The sequence below is a fragment of the Leptonotus elevatus genome, chromosome 5, assembly GCF_054856555.1.
Source record: "Leptonotus elevatus isolate MCC_2025b chromosome 5, RoL_Lele_1.0, whole genome shotgun sequence".
NCBI classification, from domain to species: Eukaryota; Metazoa; Chordata; class Actinopteri; order Syngnathiformes; family Syngnathidae; genus Leptonotus; species Leptonotus elevatus.
Window position 1 is genome coordinate 2481122 of NC_141243.1, and position 17325 is coordinate 2498446.

The window sequence follows — 17325 nt, forward strand, 5'->3', positions numbered from 1 at the left end:
TTACACAGGCTAAATGCTAACCTAAACACTTGAGCTAAATGATAGCAAGCTAAACTAACACAATAGGAAAACAGCTGTTGCTTAGTACCATTTCCAGGTCACATGCTAATAAGCCAAACGGTAAAAGATGCTATACGCTACGATAAGCTAGACTCACATAAATGCTACTTGCTAATTAATTCCACCTAAAGCAGGGGTGTACAATGATTTTGTAAAGGCCTAATTTATAAAATATATTATTGTATTATATGAATTTATTTATTAATTAATGTATTATTTATTAACGTATTTGGAAAACGCACACGTCTTGATTCAATAAATTGCTCCACGTGTCGATATGGTATGTATTGTCATAATGAGGAAATACACAATTTAAATAAAATAAAAAGCGGCCATTAAAATGATGTGTTTACACTATAAAAATTAGGACAATAATTTTGTGCACTAACCGCCAACTCAAATTAGCTGTTCGTAGTCAGGACTCACAAATAGATACGTGGGAATTTATAGACAAGTCCAGCTCACTAGCTTGCTTATACTGGCAAAAATTTTAAAATAAAAGCAACGCATAGTTTTTATTTTACTTTGACTTCATGGTCACTGTGAGGACCGGTCAGAGACTGTGGGTGGGCCAGATGTGGCCCCTGGGCCCTACTTTGCCTAGTCACACTGGCAAATTGCTAAATATAAGCTAAATACTGGTAGCCACACACACGTACTAACACACTAAGCAAAGTGAGTCCCACAGGCTAAATGCTAACACGAAAAGATAAACAGTCACTTATTGCTAGGCATTTGTCACACAAGCTAAACATTCAGAATCACTAGCTAAATGCTACATACTAATGTAAGTTATAAACATTAACAGTTCCACAGGCTAAATAAACGCTAGCCTAAAAACTGGGGAAATTGCGGGGTAAACGTTACATAGCTATTACAGTCTACTAAATGCTAATTTACATAATATGAGTGTGCCACACAAGCCAAATGCCAACTACTTACCAGCGTAAAACCAATACAGGTAACATGCTAACGTGGCTAGCTGCCAGCTTGGCATCAAACAATCTGAAATAAAAGAGCACAAGTCATGAGAAATAGAATTAAACCTTTAATGTGTTTTTAGTAAGAAAAAAAAGTGCTAACATTTGTTGCGTTATTTCATAATTTGCCTCTTCATTTTTGTCATTTTGATGAATTGAAGAAAAACACATTCGTGACATCTGTTCATTTTGTCATGTCACTAACGAGCCATTAGCATCAGTGGCACTAATTGCCGCATGTCTCCAAGCGTCCAATCAGATTGCTCCGATGTCAGCAGAGCCATTAGGCGGAGCACATTTGAATCCAACTGCTGCCCCCTAACGGACTGGCGGCTGTGAAGCAATTGTACTGTGTAGGGAGTCTGGTGTCCACTAGGAGGCGCAGGATGAAGACACAGGAATTGACAGTCTTGTTTAAATAAAGTTGTGAGGAAAAATACTTGTGTTGTACAAAAAGTGACATAATGAATAAAGTGTTATTACCATAGCAACAGGTCAAGCAGGAATCTACTCTAGTTTTAAAATACCAAAAACGTGACATCAAAATAGTTGCAATAGTGACATAACATGACAGTTTTTTTGAACAAAGTGTTGTTGCTTGGCAACCAGAAAAAACATTTTTTTTTAATTTTTAAAAAGAAAAGTTGTTGCCATAGTGCCAGGTCACTTAACTGCTTGGTATAAATAGATGTTTCTAAATGTGTTGCCATGAAAGGTGAAAGGAACTTTTTTTTTCTTTTTTTTTTAATAATGTGACATTCTTGCTATGGTGCAGGCTTGTTTTAAATAAAGTTGTTTAAAAAACAGTGAGTTGAATTCATGAATAGTGTTGCCATGGTGGCAGGTCATGTAACGACTTAAAAACATGTTGACATCAAGAATAGTGTTGTCGTGACAACAGGTCCAATGGCAGCCTGGTTTAAATAAAGCTATGTAAAAAAAAAAATTAGCTGATGATTAGTGTTGTCATGCAAACACGTGACATGACGTGTTATTTAAGTGTAGTTGTGATTAAAGTGAATGGTGACATGTTAAACAACAGCCTGGTTTAAATAAAGTAAAATAAAAAAAATCATGATTAAAGTAGGACGATTGTTACTATAGCGACAGCCTGGTTGAAATAAAGTTTTAAAATGGTATTACATTGCAAATTCGCAATAGTGCCAAATTTAACAGCCTGCCTTAAATAGTTGTGTTTAAAAAGGGTGACATCATGTATAAAAGTATGTGATCATAAAAAGTGTTGTTGCCATGGCGACAGAACGTGTTTACACATTGGTGCTTCTGTTCTTGTTCTTGTGCTGGTTGTGTGTCGTATTGTGCGTGTTGTTGTTGTTGTTGTTGTTGTTTGCGTTTCCGCTGAGCGTCTCCATGATGGACCTGAGCGCCCCAAAGGGCCTCTTGGCCTCCGAGCTCGCTGTGGGCGTGGCCTCCTTGGTGGAGGGCGGTGCCCTGCTAGGCTCCGCCTCCTGGTGCAGGTGCTCATTGAAGGTGACCCTGAGCTTGAGGCTGTGCGCCGTCTTCCTGCGCGACGACGGCGACTTGAGTGCGCTCTTGGGGCTGGTGGCCGCCGCCTTGGGCGGGCTGGCGGCGTCAGGGGCGTCGCCCGCGTCGCCCGTCGAGTCCGCCGCCTCGGAGGGACTGAAGGCCACGCCGTTGACCGGCTTGGAGATCAGCTTCCTGTCAGCCGGGGGGAGGTGCTTCCTCATCACCAGGTGGAGGTGCTTGGAGGCGGGCTCCTCGTCATTGATTGGAAGGTGCGTGGGCCTATCGGGTCTGGGAGGGGCGTCGGAATCCGATTCGCTGAGCGAGCGTTGCATCATCTGCTTCAGACGCGCCAGTTTCTGCTCGCGCTTTTCCGCCGACGCCAGCGCGCCGCTGCGACGGGCGCCCTCTCGGCTCGGCCCCCCCGCAGCCGCCGCCCCGACCCTGGAGGCATCGCAGGTATCTTTCCGTAGCCCCGCCTCCTGACGCACCAGCCAATCGCTGTCCACCGAAGTCCCCTCCACGCTCAGCATCATCTCAGGCCACGCCTCCGCGCCAGCATCAAGTTTGTGTAGTTGTTTCTGTAGTGTTGCTTTCTCAGTTGCTTGCCTGCAACACACGCGCACGCACACACGCACACATTTACTCAACAAGTTTCACGCGCTGAGACTTGAATATTTGTCGTCTTGTTTCCCCCCCCCGCACTGACTCGGTGAGCTGCTTCGTCAGCTTGACGACCTGCGACGCTAAGGACATGCACGTTTCCACGACGACCAGGTAGCGAGCGCAGGGGCTGTGACCTTGACGCTCCGCCAGCTGCGACGGTCGCTCGCCCTGCTGGTTCAACACCGTCACGTTGGAGCCGTACTCCACCAGCGTCTAAACACACGCACACACATCAGCTTCACACTTCAGATCAGCGTGTTTGGCGTACTTTGTAAAAACAAAACACAATTGCAATGTACAGTGGCGTCTTGTGATGACAGTGTGCTTCAGGCACCCGCCACTAGATGGCAGCAGCAACCATACATTTTTTTTGTCAGAGCTCAAGTCCAAATTGAGAAATGCCACATTTTGCGTGGGAAAGTTTGTAAGCATGATTTACGCTTACGTTTGAGAAATGGGGCCCCTGGGCCCTGCTTGCCGAGATCCACCCATATATATTAGTGATAAATCGATATGTTTTTTTCAAGGCCGATACATATTATTAGTAGTCAAGGAGACCAATAACCGATATTTGAAGCCGATATTCATTTGCAGTAAAAGAGAAAATATTAGCGTCAAAATTTTGAGAAATATCGGCAGGCCGATAATCTATCCCTAATATATATATATATATACTCGTACCTGCATACACGTAATAAATATGTAACCAGAATATATGTGCGTACCTGTATACACGTGAGGTGTCCATATTGCCCGGCCACGTGTACGCCCGTGTTGCCGTTGTGGTCCACCTCATCCAGAGAGATGCCCTGTTCCTGCATAAACTGCAGCAGCCACAGCAACACCTTCTCCTAAACACACAAACAAACACACGTAAGGCTTGGAGGGTCCCAGGAAGTAGAGCGCCAGGAGGTGCGTCACACCTGTCCGTAGCGGGCGGCGTAGTGTATCAAGCTAGGATGTTCTCTCGTGCAGCTCAACTCGGCGATGGCTTCGGTCTCGCTCACCATCCAACGCACGCACTCCAGGTGGCCGTTCTACACACATTCAAGCGCAACACGTTGTAGACGACAAAACAAGATGGCCGCCCCCGGGCGCAGACGGACCTTGACGGCGAACCCGGCGGGCGTGAGCTGCTGCTGGTTGCGTTCGTTCAGTCCGTCCTCTCCCATCAGAGACGTGAGATGCTGGAGACACTCGGCGTGGCCCTGAGACGCCGACACGTGCAGGAGGTTGTTGCCCACCTCGTCGCGGATCAGCGAAAGGTTGTCGGCGGCCAGGTGAGGCTGACGGGAAAACGTCACACAGGAACGGGAACAGAATGGCTACTTGTGGAACTTCTTCGCATTTTGAAAATTAATTGAATACATAAAAAATATTTAAAAATAAAACATTGCAGGTGCTTAACTGGGGCGACACACATTTCTGACAGGGCTTTAGCACCCCCTAGCGGCGGCGTAGCGTCATGCCAGCATAAATAAAGACAAGCCAGCGTCTCACCAGAAGTGAAATTTGACCTTCCCTGACGATGTTGATGATGTTGTGCTTCTTCTTGCTTTCCTCGTCCACCTCCGCTCCTCCCCCCCTTCCTCCTCCTCCTCCTCCTCCTCCTCCTCCATGTTGTCCTCCTGCAGGGCTCCACGGCTTGGCAGCGTCCTGCTTGGCCAGCAGGGGAAACAAGACGCTGGCGCCCCCTGCTGGTGGCTCCAGGCCCGGCCTCTGGTTCTGGTTGTGGTTCTGTGCTTCCGGATACACCCTGGCTGACAGCAGCTTGTCTGGGTCAATCAAGAACATATTGATTAGCAGATTAATTATTAGCAGGTTAGTTTGTATGGTATAAAAAGTTTATTTTCTCGATCCTTACTCAATAACTACTTCTATAGCTATATCTATTCTAGCTCAATCTATATTGTAATATGTATCAACCTGATTTGCATGTATTTAATATGTAAGTAATTATTACATTATCTATTCTAGAGGCTTCTAATTCAGATCTATATGTACTCTAAATCTACTATATAAATCTATATATTCATTTGAATCTCTTTTCCAGATGTATCTCTAAATTAAATATTTTAATTTAATATTGCCCTTTTTTTCTTCGATCTAGTTATATTTCTAGATCTGTGCATAGCTCTTTACATATTCTAGAGCCTTTTGTATATCTTCTAGATCTATGTAATCCACTGATCTGTATATATGCCTGGATAGCCGCTAGGCCAAGACTTTTGAAGCCGCGAGGCCGCCATATTGCTCCTCCCAAGAAACGTTTCTCAGTACACAATCCTATACATTTACAGTATCGAAATTGGAAATATGAGACAGTACTTAGTAGAAACAGCATGATTTATGATGGTTTCAATTTGCTAAACATAAACAAGAGGACTTCAGACATTTTACAACTTGCCCTAAATGCATGTATAAATGATATGATTAATGATGTTTACAGGAGGAAACTTGTATATAAGTATACCTGTAATTCAACAAAATCTAATATTGGGGTCAAAGGAACTGAGTATTAAAAGAAAAAGGGGACCCGTCCACTTGTTAAAAAATAGTGACCACCCCGCCACAGTAGTCTGCCCGCAAAATGGGAGGAGTAAGATGGCCGCCCTGTGGTTTCAACGGCTTGCACGGGCGTGTATGGCTATCCAGTAATATAAACAGATCAGTGATCTAGTCCATCTATTACAGCTCTGTATATTGAAGCTCTATTATAGTTTGTGTCATAAAACTGAAGATATGTTAATGAAGGGGCGTGTCTTGACAATCCATCATTAGACCACATACCTCCCTCAGGGAAGGAGGAGAGCGACGAGGAGCAGCTGAGCAGCGAAGAGGACGAGGAGAGCGCCAGATGATGCTGAAAGCCTCCTGAAGACTGAGAACGAGGAAGGTGCTGCAAGTCCGGATCCAGGGACTTGGACTTCCTCAGGTCCGACCACTTCAGAGGGGACAGGACGCACATCTTCAGGAGGAACAGAAGGAGGAAAAGGACAAGTTGAGATGGAGAAAAAAATGATGAAGAGAAGATGATTTTGTGCGTGTGCGTGTGCGTGTGTACCTGCGCTGCCGTGCTGTTGCCGTTGTCGTCTTCCTTGTTGTTCTTGTTGTTTTGCCTCCGTTGTCTCTCCAGCGTGGCCCCGCCCACGTTGCCTGCGCTCAGCGTCCGCTTGTCGAGGGCCCTCGGCAGCGTCGACGTCTGCTGGCCGGACGACTTGATGAACGGCACGTCCAGGATCTCGTCCATGTCCAGGTCGTAGTGCTCCAGCTCTCCCAAGACACCCGGGTTGCCCCCGTGGTTAGCGCCTGTTGTAACACGGAATTAGCTACCTGATATATGCTCTGTTTGAACGTGTTGCTGCTTCACGTGTGTTAAAGTAGCAGTTTTTTGAAGGTTTATTATTGTTGTAACATAAATGCTTTTTTTTTTTTTAGCTCCTCTATGGCATTTTGCATTATATATTAGCACTGAGCTAGCAGTATGATGATGTATGTGATGCTAATTTCTATTAGCCCATTTAAGGCATTTCACATTATGTTAGCATTAAGCTAGCACAATTTTATTAGACATAATGTTTGATTGAACATTTCTTTTGGACATTTCACTGACCCGAACCCGCACCAGCGTCGTCCACCATCTTCCCTCCCGCCGAGTTGGAAGGTATTTTGTGGTCCTTAGAGACCGGCCTGGCGTCCCCCGCTCCTCGCTCCTGGTCTTGGACCTTGGCATTCCAGCCCGGAGGCTCCTCTCTGGTCTCGGGGTGATGCTTGAGAGGAGACACTCGCTTCACGGGACGGAACTTACTGTGCGCCTCAGTCACGCCCGTGGGTTTGATTCCCACCACGCCCACGTGGGACGCCACGCCGCGACTCCAGTTGATGGCCGGCGCTGAGGAGCAGAGCGAGGGAGAAGGGAGAAGGAATATGGATAGATGAGAAGGAGGCCGAGTTTAAATCCAGATAGCGCATGTTAGCATTAGCCAGTTAGCTAACACATTAAGCATCGTTACCAGCTCGTTCCTCTGCCTGAACATCACTCCGTCTGGACAGTTCCGGAATGTTCTTCAGAGACGAGACGGAATACTGAAACAACACAACATGGTGATGAGTTCCAGTTCCTACTGATTAATCAGCCGGATGATTTAATCAGCTGATATTTGCCCTTTCCAAATCTACAAAAAAATCTTTCGTTTTTTCCCCCTGAATTTTATTCTGCCAAATATCGGAAAACCCCAATACCGCCATCACGACAGCGGCAGGTGTGTGCGTTCTTTGCGTGTATAACTGACCACAGCGTCGTCCGAGAAGTCGATCTCATCCAAGTCCAAATACTCAGGAAGCTCCATCTTCACACCTCATCACCTCCAACCCTGCACAAGATATGACCCATTGAAAACATACAACATAACGACACATTATTCAAACCTGACCCTAACAACACGTACACACCATGATCCAACATCACACCTCATTATCTACCCACAAACACCTAACGACTTGAAACATGACATTAAACAACAGTAACACGATAACAACAACATGAAAAAAACATGAGAACAACAATATTACACAACAACGTACAATTAAAGTCACTAGCATATCCAACTTCTTAATGCTAATCACGATTAGCAAGCACATGCCCCAGCTAATCACTAGCAAATCTGTGGCCAGGAGTCTGCTAATCCCCTGAGATAGCATGCAAAAGTAAAAAGTTATGTTGCGTTCAGGTTCACATGTTTTTTTTTTAAATGTGTTGTTCCAGGACCACACAAACAACCACCAAGTCAATAAATCAAATAATGTTAGGGTTGTAGCTTTCAAATGCATCATTATCCTCCATTATGCACACACATCAAAGTTCAGAACAAAACTATAAATGAAAGGTTTCGAGTTTTTGTTTTTTTCTCTTTGGGTCTATCCCTCAAGGCAGCACTGGACTTGACGTGTTGCCTTCAGGGACAGTCTGAAAACATCATACGTGATATTATATAGCAGACAAAAGTCTTCAATTGAAAGAAAAACACGTTATTCTTCAGCATATCATAAATAAATGGTCAGAATTCAAATTTAAGAGACAGACGCGTGCAACACATTGAAAGACAATTTTGTTTAGGAGATGCAACTACACTTACAAGTCTATTTTGAGCATATTTTTTGCATTGAGAGCTTTTCGTTGAGTATTTAGTGTGATTGAAAAGTGAGTTTCTTGTGCTCCTGTAATCGCTTCGATTGAGGCTAATTGGCAATGCTAGCAGGCTAATCAGCATCCAGGGACGCTAACGTATTAGCCTGCTAGCTAATGGCTAGCCGGACAGCTGGAAAAGGAGGCGACAGGAGAAAGTGGAGGTCGGAAAAAAAGGAACACTTTTCAAATGTGCGCAGATGCTAAAGTGTATACATTACCTGGCGGACGGGCGGACTGCAGAGAGCAGAGCGGCTGACGGGAAGGTTTAGATGCAAATGTTGTGGTTTTTTCCCTTTTTTTTTCTTTTTTTTTTACTCGTCGATGCGAGCAGCACAAAGACTTTGACATATGTCCTCATAGAGCGGCGCCGAAGAAGAGAGCTCACTCTCCACTTTTTCCCCCCACGCTGCTCACTTTCACTTGCCAAGCGCCTTTAAGCATTGAACTTGATTAAATTAATCTCTTTTTGTTTCAAAACATGTTTACAAGGCGTAAAAAGTTTAATTTGATGTAACTTTGCACGAGAACGTGACGGGTCGTGGTTTTGTTGTGGTTGTTCGATAGAGGAAGTACAATAAAACAATGTTTTATATCGATCCATGTTTAAAAATAAATCATATAATAATCGAATATAGTTCTTTGGGTCGTGGTTTAACTAATGTTAAAGCTACAACTGTAGTGTAAGCAGATTGGTCCGAGGACGTGAGCTTCGTCCGAATTGACGATCTTCGAGGAGGGATTCCGTTAGACGGGTTTATTCCCTTTAGAATAAAAATAATTCCAATTAAAATATGGAAAAAATATGACTCATTCTTTTAAGTAGTGTAGAGTTGGGTCGTTTAATGCATACAATAGTTTAATGTAAATGATGTGAAATTTAACTTGTTTGATGCGACATGACAGTCGACTTGATGTCCCGCTGTAAGTTTATGTGATTATAATTACACTTTTAGAATTATGCAAGTATAATTATGCAAGTTTATGAAACTATAAATAGACTACATAATGACAGCCTGTCTGTGGAGAAGGCTTTCTGCACTCATTTCGCACACAAACACCAGCGTTGCAACAGCGCCCCCTGGCGGTCAATGTGGAAAACAACAACACTGTCACGAGGAGCAAACCAGACACGCTTTGGTGACGTCACCACAACCAAGGACTCGTGAATATTGGCGTCAAGTTTATTTGATGCTGGCAGTTCAAATTAAAGTTAAATACAGTACATGTTGGTGTTGTTCATATGAAATCTTCAAGTCAACTGTCGATGTTTGAAAATCATCCAAAATGTTTTGTGCCCCAGGTCGAATCTCAGCTCCTGAAAGACCAACAACAACAAAAGATTAATTGTTTTTTACATTTGTATGGCAGTTAATTTAATGTTTCAAACTCCACCAGATTAAATTTGTCTAGTCTAGATTAAACGGGACTACAGCCGATTAAACTGTATTACATTAAATTAAATGAGATTTTAAATAATGGACCAATGACTATACTAAACTGGTCTAGCCTACACTAGACTGAACTGGAATTGTCTAGAAAATACTCGACTACATAAAACGAGACTAGATTAAATGAGACTACGAGAGATTGAATTGACCTACAGTAGATTGAAACTACATCAAAATGATTTGGACGTGAAGTGTTATTCCTCTCTTACGTTGTGGTCTTGCATGCCGACATGTGGGCGGCGTTTCCCGTGTAGTGGACGTCACATTGGACCACGTTGTTGGCAAAGTTTGACTCCTGAATTTTCTTCTTGGGATTGACGGTCACCTGACAACCAAAAACAACAACAACAACAACTAAAAACAGCACACTCAACCGTCGTAGCATGTTGCTAATGTCAACCGCTAAAGATAGCATAATATTGATGTACTTTATATGACTGACTTTTACTTTTTTACAATTCACGCTCTTTGACTTCCTTTTAAATTTGTAAAACAACGTTTTGATCATTCTGATGTCTGAATATCAAGTTTGTCTTTAAAGGTGTTACAGTAAATAAAGTTGAGATCAAAATAAATTGGACGAGACTGATTCAACTCGATTAGGCTAGTTGTTAACGTTGACCAAAACTAGATTAAATTGTTCAAAATTAGAGACAGAATTTCATTGGACGAGAATAGATTGCGCTAGACTAGATCAAACTAAACTAAACTAGTTGATACTGGTCTAGACTAAATTGACCACAATGCCCTAGATTACACAGTCTGGACCAGGGTTCACCCCTTCTGGTCGGCGTCCTGCAGGTTTTAGATGTTTCCGCACACCGGATTCATATAATCAGCTCATCAGCATCAACGATACTGATCTTTAGTATCAGGTGTGTCGGTAGGCGGAAACATCTAAAACCTGCAGGACTCTGGACCTCGAGGACCGGAACTGGTAAACCCTGGTCTAGACTATATTTAACTGGACTACACTGGGTTAAGACATATTAGACTCAATTAAATTGGTCTAGGATATATACGAAATTGGACACTAGATTGATCTGGTCTGGACCAGTTGAAACTGGACTAGACTATTTTAAATAGATCTAAATTGAACTGCACTAGACTGGATAAAACTGGTCTAGACTAGATTAAACTGGACAAGACGACACAAATTCAAACTGGACTAGACTAGATAATAATAATAATAATAATACGTTGGATTAATTTGGATGACAGTAGATCAAACTGGTCTAGACCAGATTAAAAAAATGTAATTAAAAATTAAATTGCACTTGTTTTCCTACTGGCACGCGTTGGGCTAGTGACCTTAAGTTTGTATTTCCCCGGAGCCACGTCGGTGATGTCGATCCACTGACAGTCGATGTCGGCGTTGTACGTGTCGTAACAGCCCGGACTCAAACCCTGAACACGCGCGCGCACACGCAGGAACAGCACGTCAGACGTCACGTTGGAGACGAAGACGTAACGAGGCGAAAACGACGCGTCCACCTGCGTGTGGGAGGTGCACGCGTATCTCCGGTAGTATCCCGCCTCACAGGAAGTGTCCTCCAGACAGAAACTGGCCTTGTGTCCTTCCGCCACCGCCTTGCTGGTCTCGCCGTCCACCAACTCGTACAGGCTGAAATCCTCCATGCTGTGAAAGTGACTGATGCGACGCGCAGCCAATCAGAACGCAGCATTCATGAAGGACTCAGAGATCAGATTAGATCCATTTGGACAAGATTAGCAAGTACAGCATTAGATTAAACTATACAGGATTAAACTGGACTAGACTAGATTAGAGCAGACGAGACTGTATTAAACTAGGCTACACTACGTAAAGATGGACTGAGCCAAATTAACTCATTGACTCGCAGCCATTTTAACTGAAGCAACCCCCTTTGCTCCCGGCCGGCTCTTTTACTAGATTTCGACTGATTTTGCAAGGCCCACAGAATATTCTGTTCTACTGCTATAAAAACATGGAACCTACCAAAAGAAAGATTCAAGTTTTTTCTTTCATCAGGAAAAAAAAAATATTTGTATCTGTTTCCGTTTTGCAGCAATTAGCATTAGAATATAGCTCGGTTTCTTCATTATTCACAAATCTGTTGAAAACAATGTCAAAAAGAGCTTGATGCAACATGGCCTGGTTGATCTCTTATACTCTGCTGCCACCTCCTGGCCGTTTTTGTAATAACTACTATTGCTTTAGACGTCCTCTTCAGGTCAGAGGCTGCATCAAAGCCTTCTGTTTGCTCTAGCATATAAAAATATAAAAAAAGAGAGAAGAAAAAAATACATTTTTGGGACCATGGCAATATTTAAAATAGAACGTTTTTAACCGTTTTGGGGAGCAAATGAGTTAAAGATTAATTTAAACTTGGCTTGATGGTAAAAGTCAATTTTGGGCTCGATTAATTTAAATTGGACTCGACTGCATTAAACGAGTTCAAACTGGACGTGATTTCTCGATTTAACAGGACTCAAGTCCATCAAACTGGACTACATTGAGGGCTACACATTCGAATAGCACTACAAAAATGGCAGACACGCTTACAGGTGTGTAGTAGCGCCTCCTGGTGGACTTGCATGTTAAGTCAAGTCAATTTCATTTTTATAGGCCTTTAAATCAGGAAAAGAGTCCGAGAGGGTTTGACAGGCCCGACGCTTGACAAACATCAGCGACGTCCTCGGCCCTTACTTGTGACAGCTGTGCCACTCCCAGGAGTACGGAGCTTTGCTCGGTAGAAAGTCGGCGGTTCCCTGGTTCTTCACACGCTGAGGGAACCTCAGCAGAACTCTCACGTCGTAATCTCCAGCAGACCTCGCAGAACTCAACAACAACAACAACAACGAGGCAAGATAGCAGTTAGCTTCGACGTTTCTAGCTAACTCGCACAATGTGGACGGCGCGAGCACGCGGTCCTGTGGGAGCGTCACGACTGGAATAGGTTGCATTCAACTGGATTGAGAGCGGATCCAAGTGCATTAAAATCGACGAAGGTCCATTTGGCCGAGATTGAGGTGAACTGAGGCAGGTTTGGACTGGATTCAGATTCAAATCAGAACAAGTGGATAAAAGTCGATTTGAGAGTCGAATGAATTGGATTCATCTACAGACTGGATCAAAGCACATTGAAGTGGATTTGGACTGATATCAAGTGGATTTATACCAGATTAAGGTGATTTAGAATGTATTAAATTTGATTTATACCACATAACGCTGATTTGTTGGACTGGATTATCTAGAATTAAAACAGATTTAGAAAATATATTTAGGATGGATAAAAGTGGGTTCATACTGTGTTAAATTGATTTACACTTGATTAAAGTGAATTTAAAAAGACGAAAACCACATGTGTCAGTTTTAGACAGGAATGAATGAAAACGGGATTGAAGTGGATTCAGACAATTGAGATTTCATTCAATTTAACTCGATTTAAAGTGGACTGAAGTAGTTTAAACAATTAAAGTAGATTTAGACTGGATTAAATCAGATTCGGACTAGATTGAAATCGATTTTGGATTGGAATTGGGAAATGAATGAAATCAGTTTCAGACTGGATTAAAGTAGATTCAGACTGGATTAAATTGATTCTGACACGATGAAACATATTGAGGCTGAATTTAGTTAGACTTGACTGGATTTAGCCAAATTTGGACTGGATTGACGTAGATTTCAATTTAAAGTACATTTAATGGGTTTGAATTGAGATGAAAGGGAACGAAAATAGTTTTAGACTGGATTAAATCAGATTCAGACTGGATTAAGTTGTGGATGCAAGCCAGTTTTAGACAGTGAAAGTGTTTTGTGCCATGGGTAGCGTCTCACGAGGCGAGGCAGTTCTCCTCCGCCGCACAGCGTAGGTTGTACATGGGAAGTCTGTGGATGTATGAGCCCACTTGGATGTGGTACGCATCCGGAACCAGATCGGGAAGACCTGCGAGCGGTGACATCATCACGCAGCGGCACACAAATACGCGTGCTCAAAGACACTTGGGGGCACATCGACATGCTATGAAATTCTGAGAAGCACATACATATATTTTAATGTGCAGGTTCATGGCTATAAAAACTGCACTCTGCCCCCTAGTGGACTGGAGGTCTCTTCCCCCAGCAAGGATAGTCATTTGGTCCGACATTTCAAGCCATAATGATTAGTTTTATATTAAAAGGTCATTTCTCACCATTCTGGTGGTACCTGGTTCCGTAGCCATGCCAGTGTCGGGTCCAAGGCCTGGGTCTATAGTAGGAGTTATAGTAGTTGTAGTACGGGTAGTAGTTAGACGCCTTGTACGGGTTGTATGGGTCGTCTCCGACCATCCTGTCCTCTCCAGAATCTGCTCTTGGTTCTGCTCTTGGTTCTGCTCTTGGTTCTGCTCTTGGTTCTGCTCTTGGTGGAGGTCGCTGACGCGCTATAGCTCGTAACTGCGCGCCGCCATTAGCTGCGGGCACTCTTGGGGCGACTCGGACTGCGGCAGAGGTCTCGTTACCTCCGCCAAGTAGCAGCACGCTGCTACTGGAGGAGCTCCTGGTCCGGGCGGGCGGCCGGTAGCGCGACCCCCGGCTTAGGATGCTGAAGACCTGCCCGTTGTGGCGCCAAGTCAACCCCTGCGTCAGCCCCCCTGCCGCAGCCGCCTGTGCCGCATGCTGCTTCTGCCGAGCGCCGCTTCCACTTCCTGTCAGTAGAGAAGAGCAGAAGAACACAAAGACGCCCACAGGAACGTACTTCATCCTCTACTTGTTTTTCGTCTTGTGCCGGAGTATGCAGCTCGCATGAGTTCTGAGGCGCGCGCGTGTGTGTGTGTGCGCGAGTGCGTGCTGTAGGGGAGGAGCTAAGTCAACTTCCATGACAAGAAAATTCACAATAACTTTGTCTAAATAATTGAATTGAATATAAAAGTCAAATATGCACAACTCACCAATTTAAAGTGATTAAAGTCCCTCTAAAATAAACGCGTGCTTTTGAATTTGACACACCAGAGACAATAGCGTTAACAACCCGACCTAATCTGGATGACTGAAAAATTTGCCAAGTGTGTAAAATGAGGCTCTTTGTCAAAAATTGTTAACTACTTCATCTTGCAACTTTCCTAAGCCTACAAAATCCTACATTGAGTTTCGAGAACGAATCACAGGCTATGCGAGGCTTTTCATGGCGCGACTAGAGGTGCTAGCCACCAGCTAGCTCGCGAGCTAACGGGCAACAAGGGCTCCCTCTGGCCGACAAATACCCACGATCAGCTGTCAATCAAATACAACTCATGCCAGAAAAATGTTTACTACTTCATCTCGCATCTTTCTTAAGCCTACACAACCCAACATTGAGCTTTGGAAATAAACACGCAGGCTATCCGAGGGTTTTTGTGACGCTACCAGAGGTGCTAGCCACCAACTAGCTTGCGAGCTAACAGGCTACTGAGTAACCTTCTGGCTGGCGGATGTCCACGGCTTCACCAATTTGCTTGGAAATATAACGACAGAGTGAGCTGTTCTGTAAATTGTGGCATTTAGGGAAGATGTAATTTCAGCAGCTAGCTAGCTAATTGTTCACTGTGATGGTAGAAAGGCGCAATAAAGGAATAATAATAACTAAGTAACTGCAATTGTGCCAGACTCAATTGTGTAAACAAAAGAGTATAAAATAATTCATCTGCTATATGCCCTGTGAGGTCGCACATGTTGCACACGCCACTGATGCTAACTGAAGCTGGAATGAAGGTAAAGCGTCAAGCAGCAGGAGCGGCGGCAGTAAAAATTAAGGGGGGTGGGGGGGGGGGTATGTGGAACAGGTTTTATTCCCAACTTTCCACACACTGTGCATTAATTATCTGTTCCTCCTGGTGTGTGAGGAGTGACTCGACGGTAATGATGATGAAGACGTGTTGTTGTCGTGGGGTGTGTGCGCATGCACAAGGAGAGAAGATGATTAACGGGCTTTCACAAGCAAAAAAAATGGAAGGATGTGAAGCTGCCTGATGGAAGTTGATGATCAGGTAAGTAGGCAAGTAGCTTTTATTTTAGGCTGGGGTTTATGGATCGAGGAGAACCTCACCCCCCCCCCCCCATACACACACCCCGCCGTGCGCACAGGATGCTTTGAAAATAAAGATGAAATTGAAGCACTTTCTTCCACCCACTGGCACGCTGTAAAACATAAATGCACACACACAAGCGTGTATGCACAAACAGCCACCCGCGTGTTAAACACACATACACACACATTCCTTACCCTAACCTCAACCATAACCCAATTCAAACCTAAAACCAAGTCTTGACCCTCAAAAAGCAGTCTTGAGTTGTGAGGACCGGCCAAAAATGTCCTCAATCTGTTGGTTAAAGACGTATGTTGGTCCTCACAATGTAGTATGTACAAGTACACACACACAAGCTTATTTCCATTAGCCCTTCTATGGTGTTTTGAATTATGTTAGAATTTAGCTAGTATATATATTTTTTCTACGAAATGACACGGTTTAAAATGTTGGTGTTTCAATATAAAATGTTGTTTGAAGGTATTGTTACCCTATTATTTGTGCTAATTTCTGTTATCCTGTCTATGGTGATTTGCATTGTATGATAGCATTAAGCTAGTAGTTCTTTGTTCATGAATTGTTTGGTACAAAAGATAAAAATAGGCGTTTGACTATACAGTCTTTAATTCTAATCTGTTTTTTGTGTCAGTTTGACGATAAACTTCAGCTGGGAGTGAAAAACAGTCCGAAGCAAGCATGCTTTGACTCTTAATGTTGTTTTTTTAATGCTTTCTCTGTATTGCGGAATTTGCAGATTTTCACCAATCGTGGGTGGAAATGGAACGTATGCTTCCCCGATAAACGGCAGTTCACTATATACATAAAAACAATCCTGTAAAAGACCGTCGTGATCATCATAAAACATTCGAATAGCGGTTAGCGTTTTACAGTTCACGGGGTGCATTTGTGCGTTAGCCGCTAGCAGCACGCGCTCTTAAAGCTGTAAAGTTTAACGAGCGTCTGGTGAACATGAAAGCCTCAGTAGCTCGTCCAATAAGAAGCAGGTGTGCAGGGCCGTAATGAGGGGGCCCGGCGGGCGAGCGTGCATATCCCCCCCCCCCCCCCCCCATGTGCCAGGCACATAAAGGAATGCTAACATCAGACAATAGCTGCTGCGACGACGTCAAGGAAAACTTCTTACGAGCCTCGACAGCCGATAAAAACAGGTTTAAGACGACGAAGCCACAACAGCAGGCAGCCAATGACATACAAGAGTTACAGAGTACTGCAAATCTTATGTCACACTTCTTCCCATCTGGAAACCGAAAAAAACTCAAAAAATCTAAACAAACAAACAAACATAAAACCATACAGCTCACCAAATCAAATTGTAATCCAACAAAAAATCTCATAATGTCACGTCCTCATCTCATATCATGGCATCAAATGTCATCGCATCTCTTCTCGTAACAGGACATGTAAAGCAGAGATTCCAAATATGGGTGCGTAGGAAATGAGGCAAACTGCCAGTGGG

The 17325-nt window shown here is 43.7% G+C and overlaps 2 protein-coding genes across 5 annotated transcripts; both read right to left on the reverse strand.

The window, feature by feature from the left end:
* Positions 1–1095: 1095 nt before the first annotated feature.
* sncaip (synuclein, alpha interacting protein) lies at positions 1096–8730 on the reverse strand. 3 transcript variants are annotated; one of them, XM_086075232.1, is made up of 12 exons: positions 8598–8730; positions 7484–7564; positions 7205–7277; positions 6805–7083; positions 6256–6500; positions 5982–6159; positions 4692–4966; positions 4298–4477; positions 4115–4228; positions 3917–4042; positions 3235–3404; positions 1096–3134 (listed from the first exon to the last, which is right to left on the reverse strand). In XM_086075232.1, exons 2-12 carry the CDS (start codon positions 7538–7540, stop codon positions 2309–2311), a joined length of 2523 nt encoding a protein of 840 aa, XP_085931358.1. In that variant the 5' UTR covers positions 7541–7564; positions 8598–8730; the 3' UTR covers positions 1096–2308. The 3 variants fall into 3 exon arrangements, with proteins under 3 accessions (XP_085931358.1, XP_085931359.1, XP_085931360.1); XM_086075233.1 differs by lacking the exon at positions 8598–8730 and adding an exon at positions 7776–8050; XM_086075234.1 differs by lacking the exon at positions 8598–8730 and adding an exon at positions 7644–7773.
* An 816-nt stretch (positions 8731–9546) lies between these two features.
* Positions 9547–16887, reverse strand: lox (lysyl oxidase). 2 transcript variants are annotated; one of them, XM_086075312.1, is made up of 6 exons: positions 14004–16887; positions 13648–13756; positions 12517–12648; positions 11139–11478; positions 10037–10152; positions 9547–9694 (listed from the first exon to the last, which is right to left on the reverse strand). In XM_086075312.1, the coding sequence occupies exons 1-6, from the start codon at positions 14548–14550 to the stop codon at positions 9688–9690; spliced, it is 1251 nt and encodes a 416-aa protein (XP_085931438.1). In that variant the 5' UTR covers positions 14551–16887; the 3' UTR covers positions 9547–9687. The 2 variants fall into 2 exon arrangements, with proteins under 2 accessions (XP_085931438.1, XP_085931437.1); XM_086075311.1 differs by lacking the exon at positions 9547–9694 and having other exon boundaries at positions 10033–10152; positions 11139–11234; positions 11322–11478.
* Between the last annotated feature and the right edge of the window lie 438 nt (positions 16888–17325).